Genomic DNA, 23,588 nt, shown 5'->3' with positions numbered 1-23,588 from the left:
TTTCTCATTTTTCCCCCATTTTTTCTCCATTTTTTCTCATTATCCTCCCCCCCATTTTTTCTCCATTTTTTCCTTATTTTTTCTCATTTTCCCCATTTTTCTCCATTTTTTCCTCTTTTTCCCCCATTTTTTCTCATTTTTTTCTTTATTTTTTTCTCATTTCCCCCCCCCATTTTTTTCTCCATTTTTTTTCCTTATTTTTTTCTCCATTTTTTCCTCATTTTTTTCTCCCTTTTCCTCATTTTTTCCTGTATTTTCCCCCCATTTTTTCTCCATTTTTTCCTTATTTTTTCTCCATTTTTTCCTTATTTTTTCTCCATTTTTTCCCCCATTTTTTCTCCATTTTTCCTTATTTTTTCCTCATTTTTCCCCCATTTTCTTCTCCATTTTTTCCTTATTTTTTCCTCATTTTTCCCCCATTTTCTTCTCCATTTTTTCCTTATTTTTTCCTCTATTTTCCCCCCATTTTTTTCCTCTATTTTCCCCCATTTTTTCTCCATTTTTCCTTATTTTTTTCTCATTTTTCCCCCATTTTTCTCCATTTTTTCCTTATTTTTTCTCATTTTCCCCCCATTTTTTCTCCATTTTTCCTTATTTTTCCCCCATTTTTTCTCAATTTTTTCCTTTTTTTTTCTCATTTTTCCCCCATTTTTTTCTCCATTTTTTCTCATTTTCCCCCCATTTTTTCTCCATTTTTCCTTATTTTTCTCATTTTCCCCATTTTTTTTCTCCATTTTTTTCTCATTTTTCCCCCATTTTTTTCTCCATTTTTTCTTTATTTTTTTTCTCATTTCCCCCCCCCATTTTTTCTCCATTTTTTCCTTATTTTTTTCTCCATTTTTTCCTCATTTTTTTCTCCCCTTTTCCTCATTTTTTTCCTGTATTTTCCCCCCATTTTTTCTCCATTTTTTCCTTATTTTTTCTCCATTTTTTCCTTTTTTTTTCTCCATTTTCCCCGTTTTTTTCTCCATTTTCCCCCCATTTTTTCTCCATTTTTTTCCCTTATTTTTTTTCTCCATTTTCCCCCCATTTTTTCTCCCTTTCCCGCCCCGGCTCCGCCCCCTCCTCTCTGGGATAAAACGCGGCGGAGCCTCCGGGAGGGAGCGCGGGGAGAACGGAGGGAGCGGAGCCGGGAGAGCAGGTAAAGCCCAAACAGCCCTAAATACCCCCTAAAAATCCCCAAAATATCCCATAAAAAACCCCAAATATCCCAAAATATCCCAAAATATCCCTAAAAACCCCAACAACCCGGAAAAAATCCCCGAAATAGCCCCAAAATATCCCAATAAAACCCCTAAAAATCCCCGAAATATCCCCCAAAAATCCCCCAAAAAATCCCCCAAATCCCCAAAATATCCCCAAAATCCCGAAACCACAAAATATCCCAAAAAACCCCAAAAATATCCTGAAATATCCCCAAAATATCCCCGAAACCCCAAAAATATCCCCCAAAATCCCCAAAATATCCCAGAAATCCCCAAAAACCCCAAATACCCCAAATATCCCAAGAACCCCCAAATATCCCCAAAATATCCCAAATATCCCCGAAAAATCCCCCAAAAAATCCCCAAAATATCCCCCAAAATCCCCAAAATATCCCAGAAAATCCCCAAAAAACCCCAAATACCCAAATATCCCAAGAACCCCCAAATATCCCCAAAATATCCCAAAATATCCCCGAAAAATCCCCCAAAAAATCCCCAAAATATCCCCAAAAATCCCAAAAATCCCCAAAATATCCCCAAAATATCCCCAAAATATCCCTAAAAATCCCCGAAATATCCCATAAAAATCCCCAAAATATCCCAAAAAAACCCCAAGAACCCGGAAAAAATCCCTAAAATAGCCCCAAAATATCCCCAAAAACCCCTAAAAATCCCCGAAATATCCCCGAAAAATCCCAGAAAAATCCCCCAAATCCCCAAAATATCCCCAAAATATCCCCAATCCCGAAACCACAAAATATCCCCTAAAAACCCCCAAATATCCCCAAATATCCCAAAATATCCCTAAAAACCCCCAAAATAGCCCCAAAAGATCCCCAAAAAACCCCTAAAAATCCCCGAAAAATCCCCCAAAAATCCCAAAAAAATCGCCCGAATCCCCAAAATATCCCCAAAATCCCGAAACCACAAAAAAATCACCAAAAACCCCAAAATATCCTGAAATATCCCCAAAATATCCCCGAAAACCCCCAAATATCCCCCAAAATCCCCAAAATATCCCAAAAAACCCCAAATATCCCAAGAACCCCCAAAAACCCCAAAATATCCCAAAATATCGCCGAAAAATCCCCCAAATCCCCAAAATATCCCCAAAATCCCGAAAATATCCCATAAAAACCCCCAAAATACCCAAAAAATCCCCCCCAAAATCACCAAAATATCCCCCAAATATCCCATAAAAATCCCCAAAATATCCCAAAAAACCCCAAGAACCCGGAAAAATCCCTAAAATAGCCCCAAAATATCCCCAAAAACCCCTAAAAATCCCTGAAATATCCCCCAAAAATCGCCCGAATCCCCAAAATATCCCCAAAATCCCGAAACCACAAAATATCCCAAAAAACCCCAAAAATATCCTGAAATATCCCCAAAATATCCCCGAAACCCCAAAATATCCCAAAAAATCCCCAAAAAATCCCAAAATATCCCAAAAAAATCCCCAAATACCCCAAATATCCCCAAGAACCCCCAAATATCCCCAAAATATCCCAAAATATCCCCAAAAACCCCAAAATATCCCAAAAAATCCCCCAAAATCCCAAAAACTCCTAAAAACCCCGAATACCCCAAAATATCCCCAAAATATCCCAAAATATCCCCAAAACCCCCAAATTATCCCCAAAAATCCCGAAAATATCCCAAAAAAATCCCCAAAATATCCTGAAATAGCCCCAAAAATCCCCGAAATCCCCAAAAATCCCAAATATCCCCTAAAAATCCCCCAAATATCCCAAAATATTCCCAAAATATCCCTAAAAACCCCAACAACCCGGAAAAATCCCCAAAAAATCCCAAAAAATCCCCAAAAACCCCAAATACCCCAAATATCCCAAGAACCCCCAAATATCCCCAAAATATCCCAAAATATCCCCAAAATATCCCCAAAATATCCCCAAATACCCCAAAAATATCCCATAAAAACCCCCAAAATACCCCAAAAATCCCCCCAAAAATCACCAAAATATCCCCAAATATCCCCCAAAATATCCCCGAAATATCCCCTAAAAATCCACGAAATATCCCATAAAAATCCCCCAAATATCCCAAAATATCCCCAAAACCCCAACAACCCGGAAAAATCCCTAAAATAGCCCCAAAATATCCCCAATAACCCCTAAAAATCCCCGAAATATCCCCCAAAAATCCCAGAAAAATCCCCCAAATCCCCAAAATATCCCCAAAATCCTGAAACCCCAAAATATCCCCAAAAATCCCCAAAATTCCCCAAAAAATCCCCGAATACCCCAAATATCCCCAAAAATCCAAAAAAATCCCCAAAATATCCCCAAAAATCCCCCAAATATCCCAAAATATCCCCCAAATACCCCAAAAAAAACCTAAAAACCCCGAATACCCCAAAATATCCCACAAAATATTCCCTAAAAACCCCAAAAATCCCGAAACCCCAAAATATCCCCCCAAAGCCCCAAAATATCCCAAAATATCCCAAAATATCCCTAAAAACCCCAAAATATCCCAAAAAAATCCCATTAAAACCCCCAAAACCCGGAAAAATTCCCAAAATACCCCAAAAATTCCCCCAAAATCCCTAAAAACCCCGAATACCCCAAAATATCCCCAAAAATCCTGAAAACCCCAAAATAGCCCAAAATATCCCCAAAAAATCCCCCAAAACCCCCCAAAATCCCCAAAATATCCCCAAAATATCCCCAAATATCCCCGAAAAAAATCCCAAAATATCCCCCAAAAACCCTAAAACCCCAAGAAAGCCAAAATATCCCAAAATATCCCCAAAAAATCCCTAAAAAAATTCCCAAATAGCCCCAAAATATCCCCAAAATCCCCCAAAAAATCCCTAAAACCCCCAAAATCTGGAAAAATCCCCAAAAATTCCCCCAAAATATCCCTAAAATATCCCGAAATATCCCCAAAAACCCCAAAATATCCAAAATATCCCCCCAAAAATCCCCAAAATATCCCCCAAAATTTTTTTTAAATCTTAAAAAAATCCAAAAAATCCTAAACAATCCACAAAAATCCTAAAAAATTCGACAAAAATCCTAAAAAATCCCAAAAAATCTTTTAAAAAATCTGTAAAAAACCTAAAAAAATCCTTAAAAATGTCAAAAAAATGCTAAAAAAATATCGAAAAATCCTAAAAAAATCCTTGAAAAATCCTGAAAAATTCCAAAAAAATCCTAAAAAATTCCACAAAAGTCCTAAAAAAATTCACAAAAATCCTAAAAAAATCCTTTAAAAATCCATTAAAAAATCCTAAAAATTCCAAACAATCCTAAAAAATCCTTTTAGAATCCCAAAAAATCCTATAAAAAATTCCAAAAATCCCTAAAAAAACCTTAAAGAAATTTTTAAAAAGTCCAAAAAAGAAAATGCTACAAAAATCCTAAAAAAAGTCAAAAAAATCCTAAAAAATTCCACAAAAATCCTTTAAAAATCCTAAAAAATTCCCACAAAAATCCTCAAAAAATCCTAAAGAATTTTTTTAAAATCTTAAAAAAAAATTCAAAAAAATCCTAAAAAAATCCTAAAAATATTCCACCAAAATCCTAAAAAATCCCAAAAAATCTTTAACAAAATCGTAAAAAAAAACCTAAAAAAATCCTTAAAAAATGCCAAAAAAATCCTAAAAAAATCCTTGAAAAATCCTAAAAAAATCCTTGAAAAATCCTAAAAAATTCCAAAAAAAATCCTAAAAAAACCCTTTAAAATTCCTCAAAAATTCCACAAAAGTCCTAAAAAAATTCATAAAAATCCTAAAAAAATCCTTTAAAAATCCATTAAAAAATCCTAAAAAATTCCAAACAATCCTAAAAAATCCTTTTAGAATCCAAAAAATCCTAAAAAAATTCCAAAAAATCCCTAAAAAAAACCTTTAAAGAAATTTTTAAAAAGTCCAAAAAAAATGCTACAAAAATCCTAAAAAAAGTCCAAAAAATCCTAAAAAATTCCACAAAAATCCTTTAAAAATCCTAAAAAATTCCCAAAAAATCCTCAAAAAAATCCTAAAGAATTTTTTTAAAATCTTAAAAAAAAATTCAAAAAAATCCTAAAAAAATCCTAAAAATATTCCACCAAAATCCTAAAAAATCCCAAAAAATCTTTAACAAATCGTAAAAAAACCTAAAAAAACCCTTTTAAAAAATCCTAAAAAAATCCTTGAAAAATCCTAAAAAATTCCAAAAAAATCCTAAAAAATTCCAAAAAATCCAACAAAAATCCAACAAAAAATCCAACAAAAATCTAAAAAATTCCAAAAAATCCTAAAAAATTCAAAAAAAATCCTAAAAAAAACCCCTTTAAAAATTCCTAAAAAATTCCAAAAAATCCTAAAAATTCCAAAAAAATCCCACAAAAATCCTCAAAAAATCCTTTAAAAACCTTAAAATATTCCAAAAAAATCCTAACAAAATTCCCAAAAAATCCCTAAAAAAACCTTAAGAAATTTTTAAAAAGTCCTAAAAAAAGTCAAAAATCCTAAAAATTCCACAAAAATCCTAAAAAAATAAAAAAAAATTCCACAAAAATCCTTTAAAAATCCTAAAAAATTTCCACAAAAAATCCTCAAAAAATCCTAAAAATTTTTTTAAATCTTAAAAAAAAATCCAAAAAATCCTAAAAATCCCAAAAAAATCTTTTAAAAAACCGTAAAAAAAACCTAAAAAAATCCTTTAAAAATGCCAATAAATCCTAAAAAAATCCTTGAAAAATCCTAAAAAATTCCAAAAAAAATTCCAAAAAAAATCCTAAAAAAACCCTTTAAAAAAACCCTTTAAAAAATTCCTAAAAAATTCCAAAAAAATCCTAAAAAAAATCCCAAAAAATCTTTTAAAAATCGTAAAAAACCCTAAAAAAATCCTAAAAAAACCCTAAAAAAATCTTTAAAAATCCTAAACAATTCCAAAAAAAATCCCACAAAAATCCAACAAAAATCCAAAAATCCTAAAAAAACCCTTTAAAAATTCCGAAAAATCCTAAAAATTCCAAAAAAATCCCACAAAAATCCTCAAAAAATCCTTTAAAAAATCCTTTAAAAATCCCTAAAATATTCCAAAAAATTCCTAAAATAATCCCAAAAAATCCTTAAAAAATCCTTAAAGAAATTTTTAAAAGTCCTAAAAAATTCTACAAAAATCCTAAAAAATTCCTGGAAAATCCCCGAAAAATTCCACAAAAATCCTCAAAAAATCCTAAAAAATTTTTTAAAAATCTTAAAAAAAATCCCACAAAATCCCTAAAAAAATTCAAAAAAATCCTTAAAAAATCCTAAAAATATTCCACCAAAATCCTAAAAATCCCAAAAAATCTTTTAAAAAATCGTAAAAAAAACCTAAAAAAATCCTTAAAAAATGCAAAAAAATCCTAAAAAAATCCTTGAAAAATCCTAAAAAAATCCTTTAAAAATCCTAAAAATCCAAAAAAATCCCACAAAAATCCAACAAAAATCCAACAAAAATCCTAAAAAACCCCTTTAAAAATTCCGAAAAATCCTACAAAATTCCACAAAAATCCTAAAAAAATCCCAAAAAATCTTTTAAAAAATCGTAAAAAACCCTAAAAAAATGCCAAAAATCCTAAAAAAATCCTTAAAAATCCTAAAAAAAACCCCTTTAAAAATTCCGAAAAAATTCCGAAAAATCCTAAAAAATTCCACAAAAATCCCACAAAAATCCTCAAAAATCCTTTAAAAATTCCTTTAAAAATCCCTAAAATATTCCAAAAAAATCCTTTAAAAATCCCAAAAATCCTTAAAAAAACCTTAAAGAAATTTTTAAACTATCCTAAAAAAGTCAAAAAAATCCCCAAAAAAGTCAAAAAATCCTAAAAAATTCCTGAAAAAATCCCCAAATAATTCCCCAAAAATCCTCAAAAAATCCTAAAAAATTTTTTAAAAAATCTTAAAAAAATCCCACAAAAATCCTAAAAAAATTCAAAAAATCCTAAAAAATCCTAAAAATATTCCACAAAAATCCTAAAAAAATCCCAAAAAATCTTTTAAAAAATCGTAAAAAAACCTAAAAAAAATCCTTAAAAAATGCCAAAAAAATCCTAAAAAATTCGAAAAATCCAAAAAAAATCCTTTAAAAATCCTAAAAAATTCCAAAAATATCCTAAAAAATTCCAAAAAATCCAACAAAAATCCAACAAAAATCCAACAAAAATCCTAAAAAAACCCCTTTAAAAATTCCTAAAAATTCCGAAAAATCCTACAAAAATTCCAAAAAAATCCTAAAAAATCCTAAAAAACTTCCAGAAAATCCTAAAAAAATCTTTAAAAAATCCTTTAAAAATCCTTCAAAAAACCTAAAAAAAAAATTCCAAAAAATCCTTAAAAAATCCCACAAAAAATCCTTAAAATTCTAAAATACCCTAAAAAATCCTTTTAGATTCCCAAAAAAATTTCCAAAAATTCCAAAAAAATTCCAAAAAAATCCCTAAAAAAAACTTAAAGAAATTTTTAAAAAGTCCTAAAAAAATTCTACAAAATCCTAAAAAAATAAAAAAATATTCCACAAAAATCCTTAAAAAATCCTAAAAAAATTTTTAAAAAATCCTTAAAAATCCTGAGAAAATTCCAGAAGATCCTAAAAAAATCCCACAAGAATCCTAAAAAAATTCCAAAAAATTCCAAAAAAATCCTAAAAAAATTCCTAAAAAAATAAAAAAAAAAATCCTAAAAAATTTAAAAACATCCCAAAAAAATCGTAGAAAAATCCCAAAAAATCCCAAAAAGTCCTAAAAAAATCCCTTAAAAAATTCAAAAAAATTCCCAAAAATTTCCAAAAAAAATCATTTAAAAAATCCCACAAAAATCCTAAAAAAATTTAAAAATCTTTAAAAAATTCCGAAAAAATCCTAAAAAAATCTACAAAAATCCTAAAAAAAATCCCACAGAAATCTTAAAAAAAATCCTAAAAAATTCAAAAAAAATCCTACAAAAATTTTAAAAAATCCTAAAAAATCCTAAAAAAAATCCCACAAAAATCCTAAAAAATCCCCCAAAATCCTAAAAATATTCCACAAAAATCCTAAGAAAATTCCAAAAAATCTTTAAAAAAATTCCTAAAAATCACATAAAAATCCTAAGAAAACTTAAAAAAAATCCTACAAAAATCCCAAAAAATTCTAAAAAAAACCCTTAAAAATTCCTAAAAAAATTCCATAAAAATCCTACAAAAATTCAAAAAATTCCTAAAAAAATTCCACAAAAATCCCCCCAAAAATTTCCAGAAAAATCCCACAGAAAATTCAAAAAAAATCCTAAAAAAATCCTAAAAAAAACCCCTGAAAAATCCCAAAAAAATCCCCAAAAAATCCTAAAAAAATCCTTTAAAAATCCCACAAAATCCTAAGAAAATTTTGAAAAAAATCCCAAAATTCCCCCCAAAAATCCTAAAAAATTTCAAAAAAATCCTAAAAAATTCCAGAAAAATCCTAAAAAATTCCAGAAAAATCCTAAAAAATTCCTTTAAAACCCCTAAAAATTTCCACAAAAATCCTAAAAAAACCCAAAAAATCCTAAAAAAATCCTAAGAAAATTCCAGAATTTTTTTTTAAAAATCCTAAAAAAACCCAAAAAATCCTAAAAAATCCTAAAAAAAATCAAAAAAATGCTAAAAAATCCCACAAAAATCCTAAAAAAAATTCCAGAAAAATCCTAAAAAAATCCTAAAAATACCCTAAAAATTTCCACAAAAATCCTAAAAAAACCCAAAAAAATTAAAAAAAAAAATCCTAAAAAAATTCAAAAAATTCCTAAGAAAATTCCAGAATTTTTTTTTTTAAATCCTAAAAAAATTCCACAAAAATCCTAAAAAACCCTAAAAAATCCTAAAAAAATTCAAAAAAATCCCACAAAAATCCTAAAAAAATTTAAAAATCATGAAAAATTCCAGAAAAATCCTAAAAAATTCCTAAAAAAAAACCCTAAAAATTTCCACAAAAAATCCTAAAAAAAACCCCAAAAAATAAAAAAAAATTCAAAAAAAATCCTAAAAAATTTAAAAAATTCCTAAGAAAATTCCAGATTTTTTTTTTTAAAAAAAATCCTAAAAAAATTCCACAAAAATCCTAAAAAAACCTAAAAAAATCCTAAAAAATTCAAAAAAAAAAAAGCTAAAAAATCCCACAAAAATCCTAAAAAAAATTAAAAATCATGAAAAATTCCAGAAAAATCCTAAAAAATTCCTAAAAAAAACCCTAAAAATTTCCACAAAAATCCTAAAAAAAACCCAAAAAAAAATCCTAAAAAACCCAAAAAAATCCTAAAAAATTCTAAAAAAATTCAAAAAATTCCTAAGAAAATTCCAGAATTTTTTAAAAAAAGTCCTAAAAAAATTCCACAAAAATCCTAAAAAAAACCCTTAAAAAATGCTAAAAAATCCCACAAAAATCCTAAAAAAAATTTAAAAATCATGAAAAATTCCAGAAAAATCCTAAAAAATTCTAAAAAAATCCTAAAAAATTTTACAAAAATCCTAAAAATTCCAAAAAATACTAAAAAAATTCGAAAAAATCCCCCAAAATCCTAAAAATATCCTAAAAATATTCCACAAAAATCCTAAGAAAATTAAAAAAAAATCTTTAAAAAATTCCTAAAAAGTCCCATAAAAATCCTTAAAAAATCCACAAAATCCTAAGAAAACTAAAAAAAAATCCTACAAAAATCCCAAAAAATTCTAAAAAAACCCCTTAAAAATTCCTAAAAAATTCCATAAAAATCCTACAAAAATTCAAAAAAAATCCTAAAAAAATTCCACAAAAATCCCAAAAAAATTTCCAGAAAAATCCTAAAAAAATCCCCAAAAAATCCTAAAAAAAAAATCCTAAAAAAACCTCTGAAAAATCCCAAAAAAATCCCAAAAAAAATCCCCCAAAAATCCTAAAAAATCCCACAAATTCCCCCCACTCCCAAAAAATCCCAATCCCAAAGTTTTGGGGTTTTTCCCCCAGGTTTGGGATCCTGGCCCTGGTTTTAATCCCAATCCCAAAGTTTTGGGGTTTTTCCCCCCAGGTTTGGGGATCCCAGCCCTGGTTTCAATCCCAATCCCAAAGTTTTGGGGTCGGGCCCTGGTTTCAATCCCAATCCCAAAGTTTTGGGGTTTCCCCACAGGTTTGGGGTCGGGCCCTGGTTTTGATCCCAATCCCAAAGTTTTGGGGTTTTTCCCCCAGGTTTGGGATCCTGGCCCTGGTTTCAATCCCAATCCCAAAGTTTTGGGGTTTTTCCCCACAGGTTTGGGGCCGGGCCCTGGTTTCAATCCCAATCCCAAAGTTTTGGGGTTTTTCCCCGCAGGTTTGGGGTCAGGATGGGGTCGGGCCTGGTTTTAATCCCAATTCCAAAATTTTGGGGTTTTTCCCCACAGGTTTGGGGTCAGGCCCTGGTTTTGATCCCAATCCCAAAGTTTTGGGGTTTTTCCCCACAGGTTTGGGGTCAGGATGGGGCCGGGCCCTGGTTTTGATCCCAATCCCGAAGTTTTGGGGTTTCCCCACAGGTTTGGGGTCAGGCCCTGGTTTCAATCCCAATCCCAAAGTTTTGGGGTCAGGCCCTGGTTTCAATCCCAATCCCAAAGTTTTGGGGTTTTTCCCCGCAGGTTTGGGGTCAGGCCCTGGTTTTGATCCCAATCCCAAAGTTTTGGGGTTTTTCCCCCAGGTTTGGGATCCTGGCCCTGGTTTCGATCCCAATCCCAAAGTTTTGGGGTTTCCCACAGGTTTGGGATCCTGGCCCTGGTTTTAATCCCAATCCCAAAGTTTTGGGGTTTTTCCCCACAGGTTTGGGGCCGGGATTGGGTTGGGCCCTGGTTTCAATCCCAATCCCAAAGTTTTGGGGTTTCCCCACAGGTTTGGGGTCGGGCCCTGGTTTTGATCCCAATCCCGAAGTTTTGGGGTTTTCCCCGCAGGTTTTGGGGCCAGGATGGGGTTGGGGATCCTGGCCCTGGTTTCAATCCCAATCCCAAAGTTTTGGGGTTTTTCCCCGCAGGTTTGGGGTCAGGGATGGGGTCGGGGACCCAGGCCCTGGTTTTGATCCCAATCCCAAAGTTTTGGGGTTTTTCCCCGCAGGTTTTGGGGCTGGGATGGGGTCGGGCCTGTTTTCAATCCCAATCCCAAAGTTTTGGGGTTGGGCCCTGGTTTCGATCCCAATCCCGAAGTTTTGGGGTTTTTCCCCCAGGTTTGGGGATCCCGGCCCTGGTTTCAATCCCAATCCCAAAGTTTTGGGGTCGGGCCCTGGTTTCAATCCCAATCCCAAAGTTTTGGGGTCGGGCCCTGGTTTCAATCCCAATCCCAAAGTTTTGGGGTTTTCCCCGCAGGTTTTGGGGCTGGGATGGGGTCGGGCCTGTTTTCAATCCCAATCCCAAAGTTTTGGGGTTGGGCCCTGGTTTCGATCCCAATCCCGAAGTTTTGGGGTTTTTCCCCGCAGGTTTTGGGGCCGGGATGGGGTCGGGCCTGTTTTCCATCCCAATCCCAAAGATTTGGGGTCGGGCCCTGGTTTCCATCCCAATCCCGAAATTTTGGGGTTTTTCCCCGCAGGTTTTGGGGCTGGGATGGGGTCGGGGACCCTGGCGCTGCTTTTGGGGTTTGTTCTCTGCAACCCCACGGGAGCTGCGGGGCCGTGCTGGGAAAAATCCCAATGCCGGGAACTCGGGAACGAGGCCGGAATCCTGGTAAAGCTTTGGGGTTTTGGGATTTGGGGTTTGGGGGTTTGGGGTTTGGGGGTTTGGGGTTTGGGGGTTTGGTGTTTGGGGTTTGGGGTTTTGGGGTTTGGGGGTTTGGGGTTTGGTGGTTTTTGGGATTTGGAGTTTTGGAATTGGGGATTTGGGGGTTTTGGGGTTTGGGGTTTTTGGGGTTTGGGGTTTTTGGGATTTGGGGTTTTGGGGTTTTGGGGTTTGGGGTTTTGGAGTTTGGGATTCAAATCCCAAAAATCCCAAAAAATAGAAGGATTTGGGGGTTTTGGGGTTTGGGGTTTTGGGGGTTTGGGGTTTTGGGATTTGGGGTTTTGGGAATTGGGGATTTTGGGGGTTTTGGGGGTTTTGGGGTTCGGGGTTTTGGGGTTTTGGGGGTTTTTGGGGTTTTTGGGGTTTTTGGGGTTTTTGAGATTTGGGGTTTTTGAGATTTGGGGTTTTGGGGTTTTTGGGATTTGGGAATTGGGGAATTCCCAGTGCCGGGAACTCAGTAATGAGGCCGGAATCCTGGTAAAGGGTTGGGGTTTGGGGTTTGGTATTTTGGGATTTGGGGTTTTGGGATTTGGGGATTGGGATTTGGGGTTTTGGGGTTTTGGGTTTTGGGGTTTAGGATTTGGGATTCAAATCCCAAAAATCCCAATAAATAGAAGGATTTGGGGATTCAGGGTTTGGGGTTTTGGGGTTTGGGGTTTTGGGAATTGGGGATTTTGGGGTTTTTGGGGTTTTTGGGGTTTTTGGGGTTTTGGGGTTCGGGGATTTGGGGTTCGGGGTTTTGGGATTTGGGGATTTGGGGTTTTGGGGTTTTTGGGATTTGGAGTTTTGGAATTGCGGATTTGGGGTTTGGGAATTGGGGAATTCCCAGTGCCGGGAACTCGGCAACGAGGCCGGAATTCCAGTAAAGGGTTGGGATTTGGGGTTTTGGGCTTTGGGGTTTTGGAATTTGAGATTTGGGATTTGGGTTTTTGGGCCTTGGGGTTTGGCGTTTTTGCGATTTGGGGTTTTGGGATTTGGGGTTTAGGATTTGGGATTCAGATCCCAAAAATCCCAAAAAATAGAAGGATTTGGGGATTCGGGGTTTGGGGTTTTGGGGTTTGGGGTTTGGTGGTTTTGGGGTTTTGGGGTTTGGGATTTTGGGATTTGGAGTTTTTGGGATTTTGGGGTTTTGGGGTTTGGGATTTTGGGGTTTGGGGTTTTGGGGTTTAGGGATTTGGGGTTTGGGAATTGGGGAATTCCCAGTGCCGGGAACTCGGGAATGAGGCCGGAATTTTGGTAAAGGTTTGGCGTTTTGGGGTTTTGGGGTTTGGGGTTTTGGGTTTGGGGGTTTGGGGGTTTGGGGTTTAGAATTTGGGATTCAGATCCCAAAAATCCCAAAAAATAGAAGGATTTGGTTATTTGGGGTTTGTGGTTTTTGGGGTTTGGGATTTTGGGGTTTTGGGGTTTGGGGTTTGGTGGTTTTGGTATTTGGAGTTTTTGGGATTTGGGGGGTTTGGGGTTTTGAGGTTTGGGGTTTTGGGGATTTGGTGTTTGGGAATTGGGGAATTCCCAATGCCGGGAACTCGGCAACGAGGCCGGAATTCCGGTAAAGGGTTGGGATTTGGGGTTTTGGGCTTTGGGGTTTTGGAATTTGAGATTTGGGATTTGGGTTTTTGGGCTTTGGGATTTGGGGTTTTGGGGTTTGGGGTTTTTGGGATTTGGGGTTTTGGGATTTGGGGTTTAGGATTTGGGATTCAAATCCCAAAAATCCCAAAAAATAGAAGGATTTGGGGATTTGGGGTTTGCGGTTTTTGGAGTTTGGGATTTTGGGGGTTTGGGGTTAAGTGGTTTTGGGATTTGGAGTTTTTGGGCTTTGGTGGTTTTAGGGTTTTGGGATTTGGGGTTTGGGATTTTGGGGTTTTGAGGTTTGGGGTTTTTGGGATTTGGGGTTTTGGGGATTTGGGGATTTGGGAGTTGGAGTTTTCGGAATTGGGGAATTCCCAATGCCGGGAACTCAGGAACGAGGCCGGAATTCTGGTAAAACTTTGGGGTTTTGGGGATTTGGGGGTTTTGGGATTTGGTGGGTTTGGGATTTGGGGGTTTTGTCGGGTTCAGGATCAGAGATTTGGGATTTAGGGTTTGGAGCTTGGGGATTGGGGATTTTGGGATTTGGGGGATTTGGGATTTTGGGATTTGGGGATTTGGGGGATTTGGGGATTTGGGGGATTTGGGGATTTGGGATTTGGGGGGAATGGGGAATGGAGGAGGAGGGCTGGGAAGGGGAATTTTCCCAGGGATTTTTTTGGGATCAAATTGCAAAAGTCACAAAATAATTGAGGGATTTGGGAATGGGAATTTTCCCAGAGAATTCTTGGGATCAAATCCCATAGATCCCAAAATTTCCCCCTCCAAAAAATCCCCAAATTCGGGAATTCCCAAATCCCCCCCCCCCCCCCCCCCCCCCCCGTGGGATTCTCTCCAAATTTTTGGTTTTCCAGGGAATCCCAAATTCGGGAATTCCCCAAATTCCCGAGGGCCCCGAATTCCAAATTTTCCCACTTGGTCCCAGATGGTCCCAAGTCCCTCATTCCCAAATAATCCCAAACTCCAGGATCACAAAAAAAAGCGGGAATTGCATCCCAGAATTCCCAAATTTGGGAATTCCCAAATCCCTCCCGACGTGGGATCCTCCCAAATTCCCGAGGGCCCCGAATTCCAGAATTGGCCCAAATTTTCCCGCTTCCAAAAGGGTCCCAAATCCCCCATTCCCAAATTTTTCCCCCAACACGGGAAAGGTGGGAATTCCCAAATCCCTCCCCCACGTTGGATTCTCTGAAAATTTTTGGTTTTCCAGGGAATCCCAAATTCGGGAATTCCCCAAATTCTAAAGGATCCAGAATTCCAAATTTTCCCCACATCCAGATGGTCCCAAGTCCCCCATTCCCAAATAATCCCGAACTCCAGGATCACAAAAAAAAACCTGGGAAATCCCGGAATTCCCAAATCCGAGAATTCCCAAATCCTTTCCCACAACGGGGTTTCTCCCAAAACTTTTTTGGGAGTTCCCAAATTTTTGGGATCGGCCAAAAAATTTTCCCGCTTCCACAAGGCTCCCAAATCCCCTCCCCGCTCCCCATTTACCCCCGACGCCGCGAAAGGTTGGGAATTCCATCCCGGCTGTTCCCAAATCCCCGGAATGATTCCCCCCTCCCCGCCCCGGTGGCAGGCGTGCGCCGGCTCGTGCCGGGCCCAGATTTCCCTGGAATCTCCGGTTTTTCCCGGGAACGGGCAATTCCAGCCGCTCTCCGAGGGCCTGCGGCGCTACGTCATGAGCCACTTCCGGTGGAACCAGTTCGGCCGGAAAAACGCCACCGAGCCCGGAAAACGCCAGGGAGAGGAAGCGGAAGCGGAAGCGGAAGCGGAAGCGGAAGCGGAAGCGGAAGCGGAAAAGGGGCTGGGGAATGAGGCCGGAATTCCCGGGTTTTTCCGGCACTCGGGGAAGGACGGGAAGCGCTCGTATTCCATGGAGCACTTCCGGTGGGGGAAACCCGTGGGGCGCAAGAGGAGGCCGGTCAAGGTTTACCCCAACGGCGCCGAGGAGGAGTCGGAGGAGAATTCCCGCCCGGAATTCCGGAGGGAAGAACCCACGGAAGAGGAGGGTGAGGAGGATGAGGAAGAGGAAGAGTTCCCGAAATTCCCATGGAATTCCCGGAAGGAGAAGCGTTACGGGGGATTCATGAGCCCGGAGAGGATCCGGACGCCGCTGGTGACGCTCTTCAAGAACGCCATCGGGAAGAGCTTCTCCAAGGACGGGCAGTGACGGGAAAAAACCCGGAAAAATCCCGGGAAAAACCCGGGAAAAAAAATCCCGGGAAAATCCCACGGGATCCGCGGCCCCTGTAGTGTCGTCCCCTCCCCCCCCCCCCGTTAGCGCCCAATCCGTCCTCGTTAATTAAAAAACAAAAATTGATCCCGGGGATTCGGCGGGGTGGGAATTCCCAGGTTGGGAATATTCTTGGCGGGACGGATCCCGGGTTGGGAATTCTTGGGACGGTGGGAGACGTTGGGAAGGAGGGATGGGGAAAATTCCCGAAGAAATTGTAAAAAAAAAAAAATTTTAAAAAAAAAAAATTAATTAAAAAAAAAAAAGGATGGGAAATTCGCGGGGAAAAAAATGGAAAATTTTATGGATGGAAAATTCCCGAACAAATGGAAAAATCTGGGAGAAGGTGGAGGAGGGGGAAAAAACGGGAACTGGGGGTGGGAAACGGTTGGGGAATTTTGGGATGAGGGAATGAGTTGGAATTCCGGGAAGTTTTCCCATGAGGAAAAAAGGGTGGGGCCATGGAGTGGATTTCCATGGGGAAAGGGGGGGATTTTGGGAAGGAATTCCCAGCTGGGCCGGAATTCCCAGATAATTCCCGGTTCGATCCCAATCTCAGTCCCAATTCCGACTCCAATCCGGATCCTGATTTTGATTCCAGTCCTGATCCCATTCCCATTCCCAATTCCACATCCTGATCCCGATTCTCATCCCAATCCTGGTCCCGATTCCACTTCTGATCCCGATCCCAATCCCTATTCCAGGCCCCATCCCCATCCCGATCCCAATCCCAGTGCTCATCCCGATCCTGATCCTGATTCCAATCCCGATCCTGATCCTAATGCTGACTCCATTCCCAGTCTTGATCCCAATCCCCGTCCTAATCCTGATCCCGATCCCAAAGCTGATCCTGATTCTGATCCCGATCCCTATTCTGATTCCAAACCCCATCCCCATCCTGATCCAAGTTCGATCCTGATCTCAATCCCAATCCCAATCCCGATTCTGATTCCAGTTCTGATTCCAATCCCGATCCCCATTGTGATCCTGATGCCGATCCTAATCCCATTTCCAATCCCATTCCCATTCCCCATCCTGATCCAAGTTCGATCCTAATCTCAATTCCGATTCCGATCCCGATCCCGTTTCCAGTCCTGATGCCAATCCCAATTCCATTCCCAGTCATGATCCCAATTCCAATTCCGATCCTGATCCCAATCCTGATCCCTCTCTTGATCCCAATCCCAATCCTGATTCTGATCCCATTCCCAATCCCAATTTTGATCCCGTTTCCAACCCAAATTGTGATCCCAATCCCGATCCTGATCCCAATCCCAATCCCAATCCTGATCCCAATCTCAATCCAGGTCCCAGTCCTGATCCCAATCCCAATCTGGACCTCAATCCCGATCCCAATCCCGATCCCGATCCCACTTCCAATCCTTATCCTGATCCTGATCTTTATTCCGAACCCAATCCCGATCCCAATTCTGATTCGGATCCCGATTCCAACCCCAATCCCCATTCCAATTCCGATCAGGATTCTGATCCCAATCCCAATCCTAATTCCTGATCCCATTTCCAATCCCAATCCCGATCCCAACCCCAATCCTGATTCTGATATTGATCCCGACCCCAATCCCGATCCCGGCCGCGGGGCACAAACGCAAACCCGTCTCTTCTCCGACAAAATTTATGGATCTGGAACACACAAGGCGCGGAGTCCTCCCAACCATCCCTGAGTTTGGATCTCCTGGAATCGCCGCCACCGCTCCGAGTCCGCCAATCCCGCCCAACGGGAAAACCCCCGGGGGGGGGAGAAAACCGGGATCCGCCTTTCCCTCTTTTCCACGGAATTAAAAAAAACCCCAAAAAAACCCAAAAAACCCCTCCGGGATGGGGCTGTGCTGAGGGGGGTCGGGTTCCGGATTCCAATCCCAATCTCGATCCCAATCCTGATCCTGGTGCCAATCCTGATCCTGATCCTGATCCCGATCCCAATCCTGATCCCAATTCTGATTTCAATCCCGATGTGGATCCCAATCCCAATCCAGATCTGGATCCTGATCCCAGTTTCAATCTTGATCCCAATCCCAACTCCAATTCCAAGCCCTGGCCCCATCCCAATCCCAATCCCAACCCTGATTCCAATTCTGATCCTGATTCTGATCCCGATTCTGATCCCATTTCCAATCTCCAATTCCGATCCCAACCCCGATCCTGATTCCAATCCCAATTCCAATACGGATCTCAATCCTGATCCCAGTCTCAATCCCAATTCCAATCCTGATCCTGATTCTGATCCCATTTCTGATTTCGATCCCGATGTGGATCCCAATCCCAATCTGGATCTGGATTCTGATCCCAGTCTCAATCCTTATCCCAGTCCTGATCCCGATCCCAATCCTGATTCTGATCCCAATCCTCATCCCGATCCCAATTCTGATGTGGATCTTGATCCCAATCCCAATCCAGATCTAGATTCCGATCACAGTCTCAATCTTGATCCCAATTCCAAGCCCTGGCCCCATCCCAATCCTGACCCAACCCCAACCCCAATCCTGATTCTAATCCTGATCCCAATCCTGATCCAAACCCCAATTCTGATCCTGATTCTGATCCCGTTTCCAATCCCAGTCCCAATCCCGATCCCAATCCTGATCCCGATCCCAATCCCAATACGGATCTCAATCCTGATCCCAGCCTCAATCCCAATTCCAATCCTGATTCTGATCATGATCCCATTCCTGACCCCGATCCCGATCCCATTCCCGTTCCCAACCCCGATCCCGGCCGCGGGGCACAAACGCAAACCCGTCTCTTCTCCGACAAAATTTATGGATCTGGAACACACAAGGCGCGGAGTCCTCCCAACCATCCCTGAGTTTGGATCTCCTGGAATCGCCGCCACCGCTCCGAGTCCGCCGTTCCCGCCCAACGGGAAAACCCCGGGGCCGGGGAGAAAAACCCGGATCCGCCTTTCCCTCTTTTCCACGGAATTAAAAACCCCCAAAAAAAACCCCTCCGGGTCGGGGTGGGGATCCCGTTGGAGATTCCCGAGGAATCCTCAGGAATTCTCCAGCACCTGGTGGGGCAGGGGGACGGCGGCGGCGGCGGCGGCTCCGAGGGGCGCTCCGGGTTTCTCGCGGCCCTTCAGGAAGAAGGTGAGGAGCTCCCCTTTGCCCTTGACGTAGACGGCGCCGCGGCGCACGAAGCGGAACCCGTACTCCTTCAGGATCTGCTGCGTCTCCTCCACCACCTGGAGGCGAGGGAACGGGAACAAAAATCGGGAATTTGGGGGGTGTTCCTGCCGGGAAAAAGCGAAGGAGAGCTCCCGGGGTGAGGGAGGAAGCGGAGCGGGGGGGAAATTCCGAGGGGAAATTCCTGGGAGGGTTTGGGATTCCCAGAGGATCACTCTGGATCGAGCAAGGAAAGGTTGGAGAGGTTTGGGATCAGGGGTGGGAATGGGATGGGATTGAAGGTCCATGGATCCCATCCCAAACCATTCCGGGATTCTGGGATCCAGGACACTCAGGATCCATCCCGAGGGGTTTTTATGGAATTGGGGGATGGAAAAGGGAAGGGAGACCCTTCCTGGAGTCCTGAATTCCCAGTGAAACCCCTGGTGAGGTCCCACCTGGACGTTCCCCATGATCCCACCTGGATGTTCCCAGGATTCCTGGTCTGATCCCACCTGGACGTCCCCCATGAACCCACCTGGATGTTCCCCATGGTCCCACCTGGACGTTCCCCATGATCCCACCTGGATGTTCCCAGGATTCCTGGTCTGATCCCACCTGGACGTCCCCCATGAACCCACCTGGATGTCCCCCATGGTCCCACCTGGACATTCCCCATGATCCCACCTGGACGTCCCCCACGGTCCCACCTTGATGTTCCCCACAATCCCACCTGGATGTTCCCCATGATCCCACCTGGACATCCCCCATGGTCCCACCTGGATGTTGCCCATGATCCCGCCTGGATGTTCCCAGGATTCCTGGTCTGATCCCACCTGGACGTTCCCCGTGATCCCACCTGGCCGCTCCCCATGGTCCCACCTGGCTGCTCCCCATGATCCCACCTGGATGTTGCCCATGGTCCCACCTGGATGTTGCCCACGATCCCACCTGCACGTCCCCCATGGTCCCACCTGCACGCCCCCTGTGATCCCACCTGGACGTTCCCCATGATCCCATCTGGACGTCCCCCATGATCCCACCTGGACGTTCCCCATGATCCCACCTGGACGTCCCCCATGATCCCACCTGGACGTTCCCCATGATCCCATCTGGACGTCCCCCATGATCCCACCTGGACGTTCCCCATGATCCCACCTGGACGTCCCCCATGGTCCCACCTGGACGTTCCCCATGATCCCACCTGGACGTCCCCCATGATCCCACCTGGACGTTCCCCACGATCCCACCTGGACGTCCCCCATGGTCCCACCTGGACATCCCCCATGATCCCACCTGGACGTTCCCCATGATCCCATCTGGACGTCCCCCATGATCCCATCTGGACGTTCCCCATGATCCCACCTGGACGTCCCCCATGGTCCCACCTGGACATCCCCCATGGTCCCACCTGGACGTTCCCCACGGTCCCACCTGGATCTTCCCCATGGTCCCACCTGGACGTTCCCCATGGTCCCACCTGGATGTTGCCCATGACTCCGGTGGACTCCATCCTGCTGGCCACGTTGACCGTGTTGCCCCAGATGTCGTAGTGGGGCTTGCGGGCCCCGATGACGCCGGCCAGCACCGCCCCCTTGTTCATCCCTGCCCGGAGGGACACGGATCACGCCCGGAACATTCCGGAATTCCCAGAATTCCCGGAATCCCCGGAATCCCCAGCGTTCCCGGACTTGCCTATGCGCAGCATGAAGTTGTTGAAGGACTGGTAGTTGATGTTCATCAGCGTCACCTTCATGGCCAGCGCGAAGTCGGCCAGGTCGGCCAGGTGCTGCCAGCGCTCCTTCTCCGAGCGCGGCTCCTTCTGCCGGAAATCCCGGGAATCGGCCACCACCCGGCGTTCCCGGCGTTCCCGGGTGGTGGGAGAAGGGAAACGGGGTGGTGGCATGGGAGGTGGGACGTGGAGATGGAGGTGGGACACGGGGATGGGGCGTGGAGATGGGACACAGAGATGGAGGTGGGACACGGGGATGGAGATGGGACATTGAGATGGAGGTGGGACGTGGAGATGGGACATTGAGATGGAGGTGGGACACGGGGATGGGGCGTGGAGATGGGACACAGAGATGGAGGTGGGACACGGGGATGGGGCGTGGAGATGGGACACAGAGATGGAGGTGGGACACGGGGATGGAGATGGGACATTGAGATGGAGGTGGGACATGGGGATGGGGCATGGAGATGGGACATTGAGATGGAGGTGGGACACGGGGATGGAGATGGGACATTGAGATGGAGGTGGGACATGGGGATGGGACATGGAGATGACGGGACACAGAGATGGAGGTGGGACGTGGAGATGGAGGTGGGACGTGGAGATGAGGCGTGGAGATGGGACATTGAGATGGAGGTGGGACGTGGAGATAGAGGCGGGACACGGGGATGGAGATGGGACATTGAGATGGAGGTGGGACATGGGGATGGGGCACGGAGATGATGGGACACAGAGATGGAGGTGGGACGTGGAGATGGAGGTGGGACACAGGGATGGGACACGGAGATGATGGGACCTGGAGATGATGGGACATTGGGATGGGACCTGGAGACGGGACATGGACATGGGACATAGAGATGATGGGACACAGAGACGGGAGATGGAGATTGGAGATGGAGATGGGACATGGATTTGGGGACATTCGGATAGGACATGGAGATGATGGGACATGGAGATGGGATGTGGAGATGGAGATGAGACATGGAGATGGGACGCAGAGATGGTGGGGCATGGAGATGGCAGGGCATGGAGATGGCAGGGCATGGAGATGGGAAATGGAGACAATGAGATATTGGCATGGGACATTGGGATGGGACATGGAGATGATGGGACATTGGGATGGGATGTGGAGATGGAGATGAGACATGGAGATGGGACGCAGAGATGATGGGGCATGGAGATGATGGGGCATGGAGATGACAGGGAATGGAGATGGGAAATGGAGACAATGGGATATCGGGATGGGAAATGGAGACAATGAGATATTGGCATCGGACATTGGGATGGGACATGGAGATGATGGGACATTGGGATGGGATGTGGAGATGGAGATGAGACATGGAGATGACGGGACATGGAGATGACGGGGCATGGAGATGATGGGGCATGGAGATGGGAAATGGAGACAATGGGATATTGAGATGGGACCTGGAGCTGGGGACAGTGGGATGGGACATGGAGATGATGGGATGTGGACATGGGACACAGGGATAAGACACGGAGATGGGACATGGAGATGGGACATGGACATGGGACATGGGGATGGGACAAGGGGAGGGACTGGGAGATGGGAGATGGGACATGGGACATGGGGATGGGACACTGGGATGATGGGACATGGAGATGGGAAATGGAATTGGGGACATGGGGATGGGACACTGGGATGATGGGACATGGAGATGGGAAATGGATTTGGGGACATGGGGATGGGACACTGGGATGATGGGACATGGAGATGGGACACAAGGATGGGACACCAGGAGGAAGGACCCCATGCCCAGGTCCCCGGGGGTGTCCCAAGGTGGGATCCCGGGCTGACCTTGGCTCCGAATCCGTTGGCGCCGGCGTCGGGCGTCACCCCGGAGGCGGCCATGTAGGTGCTGCCGATGGTCTTGATCTTGGTGATGCAGCGGAACTGGGGCTCATCCAGGAGCTGGGAACGACACGGAACCAGGATCGCACCTGGATGGTCCCAGGGGTCCCACCTGGATGGTCCCAGGGGTCCCACCTGGATGGTCCCGGTCCCACCTGGATGGTCCCAGGGGTCCCACCTGGATGGTCCCTGTCCCACCTGGATGGTCCCTGTCCCACCTGGATGTTCCCGTGATTCCCAGTGTGAGCCCACCTGGATGTTCCTGTGATTCCCAGTCTGATCCCACCTGGACGTTCCCCACAATTCCCGGTCGGATCCCACCTGGACATTCCCCATGATTCCTGGCGTGATGCCACCTGGACACTCCCCACGATTCCCACCTGGACGTTCCCCACGATTCCCGCCGTGATCCCACCTGGACATTTATTCCCCATGATTCCTGACTGGACGTTCCTCACGATTCCCAGTGTGATCCCACCTGGACCTTCCCCTTGATTCCCGCTGTGACCCCACTTGGACATTCCCCACAAGTCCTGGTGTGATCCCAGCTGAATGTTCCCTGTCCCACCTGGATGTCCCCATGATTCCCACTGTGATCCCACCTGGGCATTCCCCATGATTCCCACTGTGATCCCACCTGGACGTTCCCCGTGATTCCCCATGTGATCCCACCTGGATATTCCCAGTTATTCCCCATGTGATCCCACCTGGATGTTCCCATGATTCCCACCTGGACACTCCCCGTGATTCCCAGTGTGATCCCACCTGGACATTCCCATGATTCCCACCATGATCCCACCTGGAGGTTCCCCAATGATTCCTGGTGTGATCCCACCTGGACATTCCCCCCAGTTCCCAGTCTATTCCCATCTGGCCATTTCCCACAATTCCTGGTCTGATCCCACCTGGACATACCCCAAGATTCCTGCTGTGATCCCACCTGGACATTTATTCCTCCTGATTCCTGATTGGACATTCCCCACGATTCCCAGTCTGATCCCACCTCGATATTTATTCCCCAATATTCCAGATTGGACATTCCCCACGATTCCCACCATGATCCCACCTGGATGTCCCCACGATTCCCAGTGTGATCCCACCTGAACATTCCCCACGATTCCTGGTCT

At 43.3% G+C, this 23,588-nt stretch overlaps 3 protein-coding genes across 4 annotated transcripts in view; 2 read left to right on the top strand and 1 right to left on the bottom strand.

The window, feature by feature from the left end:
* The window catches only part of LOC136554317 (L-gulonolactone oxidase-like), a 74,778-nt gene extending 64,115 nt beyond the window's left edge, over positions 1-10,663 (top strand). The window contains exon 12 of the mRNA XM_066546165.1: positions 10,628-10,663. Within this exon, the coding sequence (XP_066402262.1) occupies positions 10,628-10,663 (36 nt within the window). The remainder of the gene's footprint in view (positions 1-10,627) is intronic.
* A 1,080-nt stretch (positions 10,664-11,743) lies between these two features.
* Positions 11,744-15,948, top strand: POMC (proopiomelanocortin). The gene is made up of 2 exons (XM_066545967.1): positions 11,744-11,863; positions 15,081-15,948. The coding sequence occupies exons 1-2, from the start codon at positions 11,744-11,746 to the stop codon at positions 15,672-15,674; spliced, it is 714 nt and encodes a 237-aa protein (XP_066402064.1). The 3' UTR covers positions 15,675-15,948.
* A 1,406-nt stretch (positions 15,949-17,354) lies between these two features.
* Positions 17,355-23,588, bottom strand: part of ADCY3 (adenylate cyclase 3) — a 46,060-nt gene continuing 39,826 nt past the window's right edge. The window contains exons 17-20 of one of the 2 annotated variants that reach the window (XM_066547643.1): positions 22,408-22,521; positions 20,552-20,678; positions 20,337-20,461; positions 17,355-18,936 (exon numbers count right to left, since the gene is read on the bottom strand). In XM_066547643.1, coding sequence (XP_066403740.1) covers positions 18,745-18,936; positions 20,337-20,461; positions 20,552-20,678; positions 22,408-22,521 — 558 coding nt within the window. In that variant the 3' untranslated portion in view covers positions 17,355-18,744. The remainder of the gene's footprint in view (positions 18,937-20,336; positions 20,462-20,551; positions 20,679-22,407; positions 22,522-23,588) is intronic. The other variant, XM_066547644.1, reaches the window with a different exon arrangement.

Source organism: Molothrus aeneus, chromosome 3 (assembly GCF_037042795.1).
Source record: "Molothrus aeneus isolate 106 chromosome 3, BPBGC_Maene_1.0, whole genome shotgun sequence".
Lineage (NCBI taxonomy): Eukaryota > Metazoa > Chordata > Aves > Passeriformes > Icteridae > Molothrus > Molothrus aeneus.
Note: the sequence above shows the minus strand (reverse complement) of the source record. Positions and strands in the feature narration are given on the sequence as shown.

Bases quoted from the DNA above. Each gene is read 5' to 3' on its own strand.
- POMC (XM_066545967.1), top strand. From the start codon at position 11,744: ATGGGGTCGGGGACCCTGGCGCTGCTTTTGGGGTTTGTTCTCTGCAAC. The intron at 11,864-15,080 runs GTAAAGCTTTGG...CCCCGGTGGCAG, and splicing joins GGAACGAGGCCGGAATCCTG to GCGTGCGCCGGCTCGTGCCG.